Below are 14,709 nucleotides of genomic sequence, written 5' to 3'. Positions count from 1 at the left end.
CGTCTCTCTCATTTTCTATCCTCTACTATGCCTACACTAATCCTTGAGGACTTCAATAAACCTATTGGCAATCCATCCTCCCATGCCCCCGCTAAATTATTATCCTTCACCACCTCCTTTGTTCTCTAACAATAGACCCCCACCTGTACTCACTGTGATGGCCACTAAAGTGACCTGGTGTTCTCCCACATTTAACCTTACCATACCTCCCACAATTCCCTCACCTAAACAACCACCACCAACCTGTGACCTTAACCATCTAGAGCTAGCAAACTTCCTTCTGCCTCTAATTTCAACTAGCTCTACCTCCAACTGTTCTGATGTTACCACAGCACACACTAGTCTCTGTCCTTGCTCCTGTGACTGTGCCCCACCATCTACATCTCCCATCTAAACATCTACTTTTAACACTGTCCCCCAGCAAGACCCACCTTCTCTGCCCATCCCTTGTGACCCATTTTAAAACTAAAATAGACAAAATCAGGGATAACATCCTCCCCATGGTTCTAATTATACTGTACCTCAACAACTCTTCTACCACAAGATGACCTCAGCTGCTTCAATCCTGTCACACTTAGTAAAGTCTCTGGTATGCTCTCATCATAGCACCTCACCACCTGCCCACTTGACCCTATCCCTTCCCCTTCTGCTGTCCCTTTCTGATGTCCTCACACCAACCATAATCATTCTCTTTAATCTATCAGTGTGTTCGCACCTGCCTTCAAACATGAGATAATCTCTCCCACTCTAAAGAAACCCTTAATCCTATCTTCGGGTTTCCCTCCTCCCTCTGGCATCTAAACTACTAGGTGAAACAATAACCAAACGCTGGCACCCCTTCAAGGAAGAGACGATCAAACAAAATGAATTTTATTACTACAGGACCATGTACCCCAAAAAAGGATCTATTTCATGATTTTAATGATATTTCATTTGATGGTCTCTTCCTTGAAGGAGTGCCAGCATTTTGTTATTGTTTTTTTTGGGGTGACTCCTCCATATTTCAAGCTTGAGCAAACTTGGAAAGACTGTTACTCGTTATCTAGTTACAAATTAGTAAATACCGTATTTGCTCGATTATAAGACAAGTTTTTTTCCAGAGCAAATAGGTCTGACTATAAGACTAAGATCCAGATTCCCCGCAGCGCTGCAGAGGACCTGGATCCTCCTGTCTTATGCACCCCCCAACTTACCAGTGCTTCTGAGTCCCTGGTGTGTAGCCGGGGCAGAGTGTAGACGTCTACTCGATTTGCGTAGACAACTTCCGCTGCAGGCGGAAGGAGGTGCGGTTAGCAGCGGGGGTTGTCTGCGACCATTGCGCAGACCTTCCCCGGCTGTCAGAGAACAGAGTTCCCCGCACTGGTGCGGGGAGTTCTCTCTGACAGTCAGAGGGGTATGCTCGATGGATGCAGACAACCCCCGCTGCTAACCGAACCTCCTTCCGGCTGCAGCGGAAGTTGCCTACGTGAATCGCATAGACGTCTAGCTGCTGTCCGGACAACAGCAGAAGCACCGGTAAGTTTGGGGGGGTTAAATGGGGGCATTTCTGTAGACAGAGTGCTCTATGAAATGCCTTTTAACCCCACTCTGCCTCCTGAAATGCCTTATACCTCCCTATATGCCACTCTGCCCCATAATATGCCTTTTAACCCCCTAAATGCCAGAGTGGCATATAGGGGTATAAGGCATTTCTGGAGGTGCAGAGTGGTACATAGGGGGTCAAAAGGCATATCATGGGGCACAATGGCATTTAGAGGGTTAAAAGGCATATCATGGGGCACAGTGGCATATAGGGGTATAAGGCATTTCTGGGGCAGAGTGGCAAGCCTGGGGGCACATGTGCATAACTGGGGGAGCAGGTTGGAAAATAAAAGAAAATAAAAACAAAATATTTTTATCAATCATAGCTTTTATTTAAAAAAAATAGTTTACATGAATAAACATTTACTGGTAGAACTTTTTTCCTATATGGTGGACTTATATTCAGGCTTTTTCTTTTTTTCCTAAATTAATATTCAGATTTTGGGGGGTCATCTTATAATCAGGGTCGTCTTATAATCGAGCAAATACGGTATATGGTCTGAGCTGGCATTTCATTCGGTTTCTCAAAATTACTGCAACATATTGTCATGGAACCAGGTCCATACAGATGACTACATTGACCCAGCGCGCCCAAAGATTGTGTGCAGGAGTCACAGTGCAGTAGTGTAGTTGGACAGGGCCTGGTGCAGGGCGACTGCACTAACCCGGGTGTTGAACACCCAGGGTTGTGCAGCCACAAACCAGCACCCTGCATAGCAGCAGATATAGTCCAAAATGAAACAAAGTGATATCCTGCAGGCACCCTGGAGCAGGCATGAAACATATCACTAGAATCACGTACAGGATGCTGCAGGGTGGGAGTATGGAAGCTAAGCAAAGGATATAGCAGAAACATAACAAGCAAGGGGGACAGAGCGAGCAAGAGACAGAGAGACCAAGCTAGAAACATAACCAGACAAGACATACATAATACAGGGCACAACAGGGAACAAGACAGGACACCCCGCTGCCGGGGATACGAGACAGGACACCCCGCTGCCGGGGATACGAGACAGGACACCCCGCTGCCGGGGATACGAGACAGGACACGCCGCTGCCGGGGATACGAGACAGGACACGCCGCTGCCGGGGACACGAGACAGGACACCCTGCTGCCAGGGATACAAGACAGGACACCCCGCTGCCAGGGATACAAGACAGGACACCCCACTGCCGGGGATACAAGACAGGACACCCCGCTGCCGGGGATACAAAACAGGTTACATCAGACTGACACACATAAATACAGGAACTAGCCTAGGACTGAATGATAACTATTGGAGATTCCGTCACATCTTATGGCCATAGTATGCTTAGCCCACCACTACACCAAAGTACTCCCATGACGGTGGGTCCTAACGCTAATTCCTGCTGACAGTGGTACGAAACAAACCAAACATGAAACCCAAACACATAACAATAAGAGACATACCCATAGACTGCAGACTGAGACAAACAGAACATACAGTTGGGGCACACCTTATAAAGGAGAGAGAGCTGAAGCAAAGAGCAGAACTAAAAGCAAGGAATGGAAGATCAGAACAGAGCATACAGAAATCCAGGAATGGATTAAAGCAAAACAGAGCAACTGAAGCAAAACGGATATGCAGCTCCGCAGCCTGGGTAGAACATGACACATATGATTAAATGACTGACTAATTAAATTGCCTTCTTGACTGTCTATAATCTGGTTCCTGTCCACAACATGCTATTGAGACATCCCTCACCAAACTTACTCCTTACTGCTAGAACAAATGTTCCCTACTCCCTACTCATGGTCTTCTCCGCAGCCACAAGTATAGCTGACATCACATTTCTTGATTTAAAGTTAAATGGTACTTATTACTTACGTGGTCCTAGGAGATAACCTGCACTGTTCAGCGTCCAGCCACGTTTGTCTTTTCCCTGTTTAAATATAGACATAAAGTTTTAGGATTGAGACAGAATAGTGTGGTGAGGCATATGTTACTCTTATAAAAGGAGTTATTTTATCATTTAAAAAAACTAATATGTTCTGCAGCACTTGAAAATGTATTTGTTTTGATAATAAAGTTGACTTTAAATTTACCGTTGCAAAATAACAGAAAATTTGGATCCTGTTTGCTTACATGCTAGACAAGATTTATGTAAAATATAATGTCATGTTATATGCATTTTGGAGTCAATTCTGTATAGACTCCGGTGCATTAAACTGCATGCATACGGCAGATATTGGCGTTTGACTCTTCCCTCAGTTAGCTCTATGCAAAGCTGAGGATGCATGCCACAGTATGCTTCTTGCACATTCAGACATCAGTGCCTTCTATCTTGATGAGGGGGTGGTTGGTAAGTGAAATAGCCTTCTGAGTAGTAAAGGATAATACAATGAGGGAATTTAAACAAGAATGGCGTACACATGTGGTGCCTGAATCCAAGATGGAGATCTTGGCATCAGTAAAATTTGGTAAACTAGATTTAAATTTAAATACAAATTTTTACCTTACACTGGTGTCCCAGGTGGGGTTTTGAGCTGTCTGTGAGGAAGACAAATCCCACCGCTGCCACCAGCGTAATGGGACTCAGATCTAATTGGTTTTCACTGCTGGCTGTAGTAGCAACCGTCTCTTAGCGTAATGTGCTGTCCTCTGTACTGTAATTATTTAACTGTCCACCATATTATCAGTTCTTCCATCACCATGTTGTTTCTATGTATGGTTGTTTTGCTGCCATCTGCTGGCCAGAATTTGTATGCTGCATGCCTCTGCTCTTGTTAATAAAGTTTTCCTTTTCTGGGCGTGTTTTGAGGAGCCTGGGTCCATGTCACTTCCTGCAACCCTTGTGAGGGATCTGCTTTCTGTGTGACTGGACATTCATCACTTGGGCTCGTAAGGCATCAGTTTTTTGACCAGCAGTTAGCCTCAGGAAAGATATCAACAGACAACACCAAGGTCATTTCAGTATTATATCATTGTTTGTGTTTGACTTGGGTCAAATAAACCCACATTGATTCAAATCACGGTGTCTACGTGTATCCGTCTAACCTGAGCTTTTGCCGGTCCTGTCTGCTCCACTGCTTGGACACGAAGGTAGGAAAGTCACACAGCCACTACCAGTTACACCTTCATTCGCCTTCATGTGGAGAAAGAACCGTACCACCAGTCATCATACAACACACCAGTCAGGATGCAAGAGAACACACTTTTGCTGGGACAGGGAATAGGTCATACAGCTACTTTACCAGGGGAGGTGTATTTGACAAACACGGGAAACAGGAAAGGTTTAACATATTTAAACACATTGTGGAGGTAGCGTGCAGACTATGTCAGGCACCTTAGGGAACATAACATATTTATATTAAATTACAGTCATTATAGGTGTAAAGGAGTTAGTGATCTGACCTAACTAACCCCTTAATGACAATTGTTCTGGCACGTCATGCACTAACATTTGGTTAATGACAACCGACGTGGCAGGCCCGTCATGACTTTAAGCGGGTGCAGAAAGCCATCTACGTTCGCTTTCTGCACCCAAACGGTGTTGCCTTAATGCCTCAATGTCTCCCCGGGGGGTCAACGTCCGCCATACACTGTATGGCAGCGGATGCCTGTTTTAAAAGATCATGAGGCATTCAGCAACACTGAACTCCCACCCCAGGACGCGGGGTTCTCAGGAGGGACCAAAAATATATGGTTTTATTGGGCACACTGAATTGGCCGGGTTCAAAGATGTACCAAATAGGGCATGGGCACAGGATCACCAAGTTCAATAGGGCTGCAACTAACGATTATTTTCATAATCGATTACTTGGCCAATTATTTTTTCGATTAATCGGATAAAACAATAAATGTTAATTTCTCATTTATTTAAAATAACTGGATGTTAAAAACAAACGGCAGAAAAAAAAAAAACTTTGATAAAAATGCATTTCTTGTTTTTATTTCCCAACATGCCCCCCCCCAGTTATGCCCCAGGCTTGCCACACTGCCTCCCAGATATGCCACATACACCCAGATATGCCACATAACCCCTGATATGCCACTGTACCCCCTGATATGCCTTATACCCTCAGATATGTCACTCCGTCCTCCCCAGATATGCCTTATACCCCCCAGATATGCCATAGTGCCCTCATAGATTCACAGACTAGTTCACAGCACACTGACACAATACTTTTATAAATAAGTACTGGATTAATCTTCACTGCCCCCAGGATTTAGATTCCCCTTAGTTTGCCCACCTTTACCTCTAAATGCACCTTAAGTTAACCTTATTAAATTAATTAAATTAACCATCAGTCCTCGGCATTAAATGAATCCTAAAGACCCCATCAACCATTACTAAGTTAACCCTAAACACCCCATTAACCATAACTGCCCCTAAATTAACTTTCAGCAGCCCAAATATTAATTTTATACTCACAGATAGATGAGTTGCTGAGCCGTCTGGACACTATAGGAAATGGGCGGGCCACTCATCAGTGTGACTGCAGAGAGGGACTGGGAGAAAGGGGTGGGGCCAATCATCAGAGTGATTGCAGGGAGTGACTCGGAAGTAGTAACTGCTGTGAGTCACACTGAATGAACCGGATTATAAAACGAGGGGTATTTTTCAGAGCACATTGAAAAATGTGCATGCCTCAAATGTGGCTCTTTTGCCCCAAAACAGCCAAGCAAACACATGGGTGGTATCACTGTACTCAGGAGATGTTACTGAACACATATAGGGGTGTTGTGTGACACTGACATATACCAGGAGCTATCAATTCATACATGAAGTAAAATGTGTGGGAAAAAAACACGCAAAACAATGACTATCACAAAGTTTGACAAAGACTGCCGGTAGAATTAGCGCATGGAAAGAGTTAAAATACTAACATTTGAAATACCCTGGGGTGTCTAGTCTTCAAAAATATATGGTTTGATGGGGTAAATTGTATTGGCTGGCTTCAAAGATAACCAAAATAGCACATGGGGGGAAAATAACCAGATTTGGAAAAAATGGTTTAAAATAGCAAACACTACTTGTACTTATTGGCCAATACCTTGCAGAAAAAAGCAAAAAAAAACATAAAAACATTGGGTATTTCTAAACTCAGGACAAATATAATCTACTTAGCAGGTTTTTTCATTAGCTTTTATAGATGAGTAAAAGATTTTTCAAGTAAAAGTCAGAAAAAGTTTTTTCTCATTTTTTTTACCATATTTTTTTTTTTTTTGAAACTGAATTTTTATTGAGATCATACATAAAAATAACACAGGTATCCTCCATGTAATACGTAGGAGCAAATACATAAAGAAAAACAACATAAAAAAATGCGCATTACAGTTGGACATCACTGCAAATATACCGCCATACAGCGCGTAAAAACAATGTAGAAATACCATATCGGTATAATAGATATACAATATGCCACAAAGATCTCGGATTTTACATTTTTGGGAACAGGGAAGGGGAAGGGAAGGGGAAGGGATGGGGAAGGATGGGGGAGGAAGGAGAGAAAAGAAAAAAAAAAAAAAAAGTGGGGAAGGAGGAAGGAGCGAGAAAGAAAAAGCAGTAGAAGAGAGAGAAGAAGCCAAAAGGTAATCAGGATGCCAAAGTCGCCTTCCGATACCAAATAGTCTGCAAATCTTTCAGGATAAAACCACTAGGCATAGGGCAGAATGTAGCAGTATAATACTCATCCCAGGCCGCCCATGTGTCATGGAAAATGTGTGGGGTGTTAGAGGCGGAATGCGCCATCTGTTCATAAGTACGGGTTGTAGTAAGCGCATACAAGACGTCCTGAATCGTGGGGGGGAGTGGATCTTTCCACTTGCGCGCAATGCAAACCTTGGCTGCGATCAAGACATGACCTAGTAGTTTTCGCAGTGGGGAGGCTAGTGATGGAGGACACATATCCAACAATGCAATCTCCACCTCGGCCACGATCGGAATATGCAGCAATTCCACTATGAGATGGAAAACAGCTGTCCAGTAGGGTTTGAGTGCAGGACAGCTCCACCATACATGGAGCATGGTGCCTACTTCCCCGCACTGTCTCCAGCATAAGGGGGAGGAGGGGAACATTTTAGCTAGTCTGGAGGGAACATAATACCACCGAAAGAGAACCTTCCTGTTGGTTTCGAAATGAGTAGCATTTTTTGAGACCCCCTGAAACGAGGAGAGGGCATGATACCAAGTTTGAACATCATATTCCTTACCAAGTTCCTTCTCCCATTGTAACATAAATGGAAGTTTGTCATCAGACCCGTGACCCAATAGAGCGGTATAACAGACCGAGATAGCCCCCGGAACACAAGGAGCTTTCAGGCAAAGCCGAACGATCGGAGTATCAGGACAGGAGGCAGGGAGGTCCCTCAGATGCGAAAGGGCGTGACGAACTTGTAGATACTTAAAGAAATCTCGACTGGGCAGGGAAAAAGTACTCTGCAGGTCTTGAAAAGAGCGTAGACGACCACCGGAGAATAAATGGGATACCGAAGTGACAATGTATCCAATTATCTAAGTGGACATGAGGGAGAAGGAGTTTCAAAGAGGATAATGGGGCGTGCTCGAGAAGGTGATTAGGAAACCGCAACATGGATTTATGTTTGTCCCACAATGCCAACGAGAGCGAGGTCATGGGTAGTGCATCCGGCAGGGGAGGTCTATAATTCTTAGGAAGCCACAGAAGATCTCGTAACGAAAATGGAGAAGTAAACAAGGATTCATGGTCCACCCAAGCCACCCTAGACGGTTCCGAAAAGAGAAGAAGGGTTTGAGCCAGGTTGGAGGCAAGATAATAGAGCTTGAGATTTGGAATACCCAAACCACCAAGTAGTTTAGAGCGCTGTAAAACATGGAATGGAAGACGGGGCCTTTTGTGGAGCCAAAAAAACTTAGACAGTCTGGTTTGCATCGTGCGAAAGAATCCAGAAGGCAAGGCTATGGGCAAAGTCTGATAGAGATATAGCAATTTGGGTAGTGAATTCATTTTGAAGGAAACAATACGGCCCAGCCAGGAAATCTCCAGTTTTCACCATCTGTTTAAATTGTCACAGATTTTGTTCCTAAGTGGTAGAAAGTTGGATTTAAATAAGGAACCAGCCGACTTGGTAATGCGGACCCCCAAATATGTAATAAAGTCTGTACGCCAAGAATAATGAAAAGTACCGGACACGGCGCTAATCACCGAAGTCTCGTATCCTATATTTAGAGCCTGCGTTTTATGCCAATTGATTTTGTAGTACGAGAGATTACCAAAAGTAGACAATAACGCATGTAGATTTGGAAGAGAAATTGTTGGGTTAGTGAGTGTCAGGAGGACATCATCGGTGTATAGACAAATTTTAGAGTCAACGGAACGTATGGGAAAGCCCGCAATATCGGGGTGATCTCTGATGGCAATCGCCAGCGGTTCCATGGCTAGAGCAAATAAAAGCGGCGAGAGCGGGCATCCCTGGCGGGTACCATTGCTAATAGCGAAGGGCTCCGAAAGAAAGCCAGAGGTATAGACTCGTGCAGGTCGTAGAGGACAGAAACTGCATTAACGAATTTCTCAGGTAAGCCAAAAGCCCTCAACGTAGAGAGCAGATACCCCCAATGAATGCGATCGAAAGCTTTCTCCGCATTTAAAGAAAGCATCACACAAGGCTTATTAGCAGATTTCGCGAGATGGGTAATATTAATGATGCACCTCGTATTATCAGACGGTTGACGACCTAGGATAAAACCTTGATCATTGCGGATCAACAAAAAGTCCACTAGGGGGCGCTCGTGTGTTCCATTCAATGAAAAATAAAACAGAGAAAAAATATATAGTGTAGGAGTAAAACAGCTTTTTATAGCTGCAGCTGATATGGATCCAGCTGGCTGCTAATTAAGAATAAATATTTCTTTTTACATACCTTCTATGTGGATAGTGGCGGTTTCTATACACCACACACACATTGGTATCCAACTAATGGACCCCTCAAACCAGAAGAATATACGGATGTGACCAGATCATCGCAAGAAATTACGGGCATCTTGACACTTATTTAAGTGTAAGTATATCTCCACTTGTTGCGTATCTAGCGCTATATACATAATACACTATTGGATTCTTTTCTGGTTTGTTTCCTCGGTATATATCCCTGTATATGGACCTCAAGGCCATCTCTATGACGCACTGAACCCCATCAACACACTGTGAGTGGGAAATCTGCGATACGCAGGGCATAACACACTGTTTTACTCCTACACTATATATTTTTTCTCTGTTTTATTTTTCATTGAATGGAACACACGAGCGCCCCCTAGTGGACTTTTTGATGTATTACTTCAACACCCGTAGAGTGTTGCTTAAGGGTTGCAGCTGTGGTTCCAGATACACAAGGAAAGTCATTAAGGTTGATTATTCCTACCATTCACTATCCTATTCCCTATACTGGTTTTTCTCACCTTTTTTACACATATCATTGCGGATCAAGGCAGGAAGCAAGGTATTCAGACGGTTAGCAAGCAATTTGGAATAAAGCTTAATATCCGTGTTTAACAGGGATATAGGTCTATAATTTACACAATCCGAAGGGGACTTCCCGGGTTTAGGGATGGTGACTACATAGGCTTCTGACATTTCTCCAGGGAGGGGTGTAGACTCCAAGAAACAGGAAAAGAGATCACTTAAGCGAGGAGCCAAAATAGATTTAAATTTTTGATAATAAAGATTGGAGAAGCCGTCTGGACCTGGGGCTTTATGAGATTTTAGGCCGGCGATGGTACGCTCTACTTCATCGGGTGATGGCGGTGCCACCAAAGCCTCCCACTGATCTGCCGGAAGCCGAGGGATTGAAAGAGAGGAGAGAAAATCAGCAATCTCCACAGTCCTTCTGTAGACGGAGGTTATATAAGGAGTCATAATATTTCGCGAACAGATCAGCGATTTCTTTCGGATTATACACCCTCACACCCTGTGAAGTCTGTAAGTAGTGGGTAGTACAGGAAGACGTCTGGAGTCGGAGCCTGCGAGCCAACAAGGAATCAGCTCGATTCCCTTTTGCATAATACTGCAGGTGAAGCCGACGTAACGCGAATTCTGTGTAATGTAGTTGAAGTTTATGTAGTTCAGCTTTGATCTCCCCCTTATCTGATCCTGAGTATCTTTGGACCAAGAAGCTTTATTGGTAAGCTCCAAGGACACCAGACGGTCAGTAAGTTCTGAGATCGTGCGTAATCTTTGCTTCTTTTGAGCAGACGCAATTTTAATAAGATGACCCCGTATGACTGCCTTATGGGCAAGCCATAGGGTGGAGGGTGAAATCTCCGGAGTGGCATTGGTCTGAAAATATTCGGCGAGTGCGTCCACAACATCCACGCATACCTCCGTCTGTTGCAGGAGACTTTCATTAAGGCGCCATCGGGCTGACGGTGACAAGGTGGGTCCATTGACCAGGGAAATCCACACAGGAGCGTGGTCAGACCACGATATATGTCCTATCTCTGCGCGTCGAATCAACTGCAAGACCTCACCATCTACCAAGAGCATATCAATTCTGGAATAACTTGAATGAATATTAGAGTAAAAAGAAAACTCCCTACCCAAAGGGTGTACCACACGCCATGCGTCAAAAAGGGAGTGTTGGAATCTTGGAATTTTTAGTCAAATCTCCTTTTATTGACAAGGCATGGCAAAATACAGGCAGAACAGATAACAGCATACACTCAAAATATGTATGGAGTAACATACGTCAGTAAAAACAGAGAGAGTCGTGTAACAAGGCATGCTTAATACAATGACGGCGAAAATAAACGCTTGGAGTGGCACTCCAGAGCCAGCGTGGAAAAAAACCCCACCAAATACGCCAAATATATGGACCTTGTCATGAAAAGAAATCACATATGAGAATGGAGATCCAGTAATAAAGTGGAAACATAGGGTAACTGAAAAGAAAGCATAATAAAATGTAACAAAATAAACATAAGAAACAATGCTCCGTTTGTGGGTCATGTGTGTACAGCTATTATAAAAAAAGCGAGAAATGTAGAGAAAATCATGGAAACAAAAGAAATGACTCAAGGGGTGACATAAGGGCATTAGTACACCTCCAAAAAATGGGGGAGCTAACAAGTGCTAACAAGACTGGGCAAACGAAAGCCGTGATCTACCACCCCTCCACACATATTTCAGGAAGACCCTATGACACGCTCTAAAATAAGATCTGGGCAAGGAAATCGGCAGACACTGGAAAAGGTAAAGGAACTTCGGGAGTATGCTCATCTTGATAACCCCAACACGCCCAAACCAGGACATATGGGGGGCCGCCCACCTACGGAGGTCGTCGGTCACTGAAGAAAGTAGAGTCATATAATTAAGGTGACGGAGTAAAGAAAGATCAGCAGATATCCATATCCCAAGATACTTAAAGGCGGAGGCTTGCCATTTAAAAGGGAAGGTCCGAATCATATCAGCCTTTAAAGCAGGCAGAAGATGAACCCCCAATATTTCTGATTTTTTTGCAAGTTAATCTGATAATTAGAAAGGGTTTTAAAGTGGTCTAATTCCCGGATCACCTGATGAAGCGAGGCGAGCAGTCGGGTCAGCATGCAAAGCATGTCGTCGGCGTAGATAGCAAGCTTGTGGGTAGAACCCGCTAACGTAACACCGGAGATATCACCATTATGTCTCAAAGCCTGGGCTAAAGGTTCCATTACCAAAATGAAGAGCAATGGGGACAAAGGGCAACCTTGGCGTGTTCCATTAGTAAGCCGAAACGTGTCCGATAAAATACCATTAATTTTGATCTGGGCCGAGGGATTGTGATATAAGGCTTTAATCTGATTCATGAAATGAAACCCAACGTCTATCTTCCGTAAAACACGAAACAAAAAGGGTCACGCTACCCTATCAAATGCCTTTTCGGCGTCCATAGAGACCAGGGCTAATGGGGTATGGGAATGATTGGCATGTGTGATGATATTAAGTATCCTAATGGTGTTGTCCCTGGCCTCCCTCCCCGGGACAAAACCCACCTGATCTCTATGGATTAAAGATGGCATATAATGTTGTAAACGGAGTGCCATTACTTTCGCCAGAAGTTTCAAATCCGTATTTATTAAAGATATAGGGCGATAGTTGGCGCAAGATTCAGCATCGTTATTTGGTTTAGGTATCACCGTGATATGAGCCAAGTTTGACTGAGGATCAAGTGTCGCCCCATTAGCTAAAGAATTAAAGAAAGTCACCAGGTGCGGCCCAAGGACCGCAAAGAACGTGCGATAATAGTTAACGGTAAAACCGTCTGGGCCCGGACTCTTACCCTTAGGGGTTAATTTCAGCGCTTCTAATATGTCCTCACTAGTTATCGGAGCGTTAAGGGCACACCTGGCCTCGGCATCCAATTCACAAGAGAGGTGTCTGGCTAAATATTCATCAATACGGTCTAAGAGAGCGGGGTCGGACTCGCCTCGGGAAGTTAAATTGTATAGGGCCGAATAATAAGAATGAAAACAACTGGCAATTGCATGGGATTCGTGATGAATAACACCATCCGAAGATTTAATTTTGGGGATATAGGAAGAGGCCCTCTGAGCCCGAAGAGCCCTTGCCAGCAACTTGCCCGGCTTGTCACCCATCTCATAGAATAGCTTTTTAGTCAGCAAGAAGTGCCGTTTAGTGGTGGTGTCAAGGAGGGAGGCTAGCTGATCCCTAAGGGCGTGGAGTTGAGGTAAGATTTCAGGGGCGAGCGTCAGCTTATGGGACTGTTCAAGGTGATGTATCTTCCTCATGAGCGCCAATAAGTTAGCCATACGTAGCTTTTTGAGGGTGGAACCTATCCGAATGAAGTGGCCCCGTATCACTGGTTTATGAGCTTCCCATATAACAGGAAAAGCTAAATCATCAGAAATGTTATCCGTAAAGTAATTACTTAAATGGGTCGATAAGTCCTCCACATGGGATGGATTGTGAAGGAGATTCTCATTTAGCCTCCAACTCCACGGTTTAGACGCGCAATGGGTAAGTTTAAGTGTGAAGTGTATCGGTGCGTGGTCGCTGATAGATTGTATCCCAATGTCCGAATCATGCAAGTGTAGTAGGTGGTGGTTTGAAAGGAACAGATTGTCAATTCTCGTGTAACTACTATGGACAGGGGAATAAAAGGTGTAATCTTTAGTAGAGGGATGCTGGGATCTCCAAACATCCACCAATTGATGGGCATGAAGGAGACGCCTGACCCTCTTGATACTAGAAAAAGGGATATTCGATCTCTGAGAGGAGGAATCTCTCAAAGGGTAACACTTGATAAAGATAGCCCTACCATCAGGGTCTCTCCAGATGTCCAATAATCGAAACGGAACAGATTTGTGAACAATAATTGTGACTCCCTTAGTCTTGGAGTCTGTGGTGCTAGCAAAAAATGCGTGAACAAAACGTCTATCAATGAGTCGAAATTCACTGGGCGATTTAAAGTGTGTTTCCTGTAGAAATGCAAGGTGTGTCCTGTGCGAGTGAAGTATGTGAAGCAATTTAGAACGCTGCTGCGGTTTGTTTAAGCCCCTGACATTGAGGGAAGTAATCTTAATCTCGTCAGGTACCATGGCCAGGACATCCAGAAAGACCCCCTGAGACAAAGCGACATCCACGGAGCTAAAAAATAAAATCCCAAACATATAACCAAAAACAAAACAAAACAAAAAAAACTCGAAAACATGAGCATATACAATGACTCAGGATGCCTATGCATCAAATAATGAGCCGGTTGACCTAGAGGAAGGTCAAGAACCATTACTTTAACCCCAAGACAGGGTAAAGCAAGTAGGCTCCGGGGGGATGGAGTGACAGATCCTAACAGAGAAACACACTAGTAAGTGCGCTGTACACCAATAAAAGGTGACCACAGCGCAACAAGCCCTTAAATTATTAGCCAAGAACCGGTTGCAACATAAGCAACAAATGTGGGCTATAGGGAAAACCAGGGCACAGCAATACAAAGAATAAAATAAAATAATATAGTAGAAGCCCCAAGGCAGGGGCCCTAGCAGCCCGAGAAAGATATGCAACCTATGTCTCGGGAGAGTCGCAGGAGCCATCAAAACCCCCACAGTAAACATAACGAAAGTTAAAACGGCGCGGCAATCAAAAACAAAACAATCGAAAACGATAGGGTACCAGTCCCGGGTGTATGTAGCAGA

At 44.0% G+C, this 14,709-nt stretch overlaps 1 protein-coding gene across 1 annotated transcript in view; it reads right to left on the bottom strand.

The window, feature by feature from the left end:
- Positions 1–14,709, bottom strand: part of LOC128467663 (galanin peptides-like) — a 48,861-nt gene that overhangs the window by 17,406 nt on the left and 16,746 nt on the right. Inside the window, exon 3 of the mRNA XM_053449337.1 lies at positions 3,432–3,486. Coding sequence (XP_053305312.1) covers positions 3,432–3,486 — 55 coding nt within the window. The remainder of the gene's footprint in view (positions 1–3,431; positions 3,487–14,709) is intronic.

Source organism: Spea bombifrons, chromosome 10, assembly GCF_027358695.1.
Source record: "Spea bombifrons isolate aSpeBom1 chromosome 10, aSpeBom1.2.pri, whole genome shotgun sequence".
Taxonomy (NCBI): Eukaryota; Metazoa; Chordata; class Amphibia; order Anura; family Pelobatidae; genus Spea; species Spea bombifrons.
The sequence above is the reverse complement of the archived record's forward strand: the minus strand, read 5'-3'. Positions and strand labels throughout refer to the sequence as shown.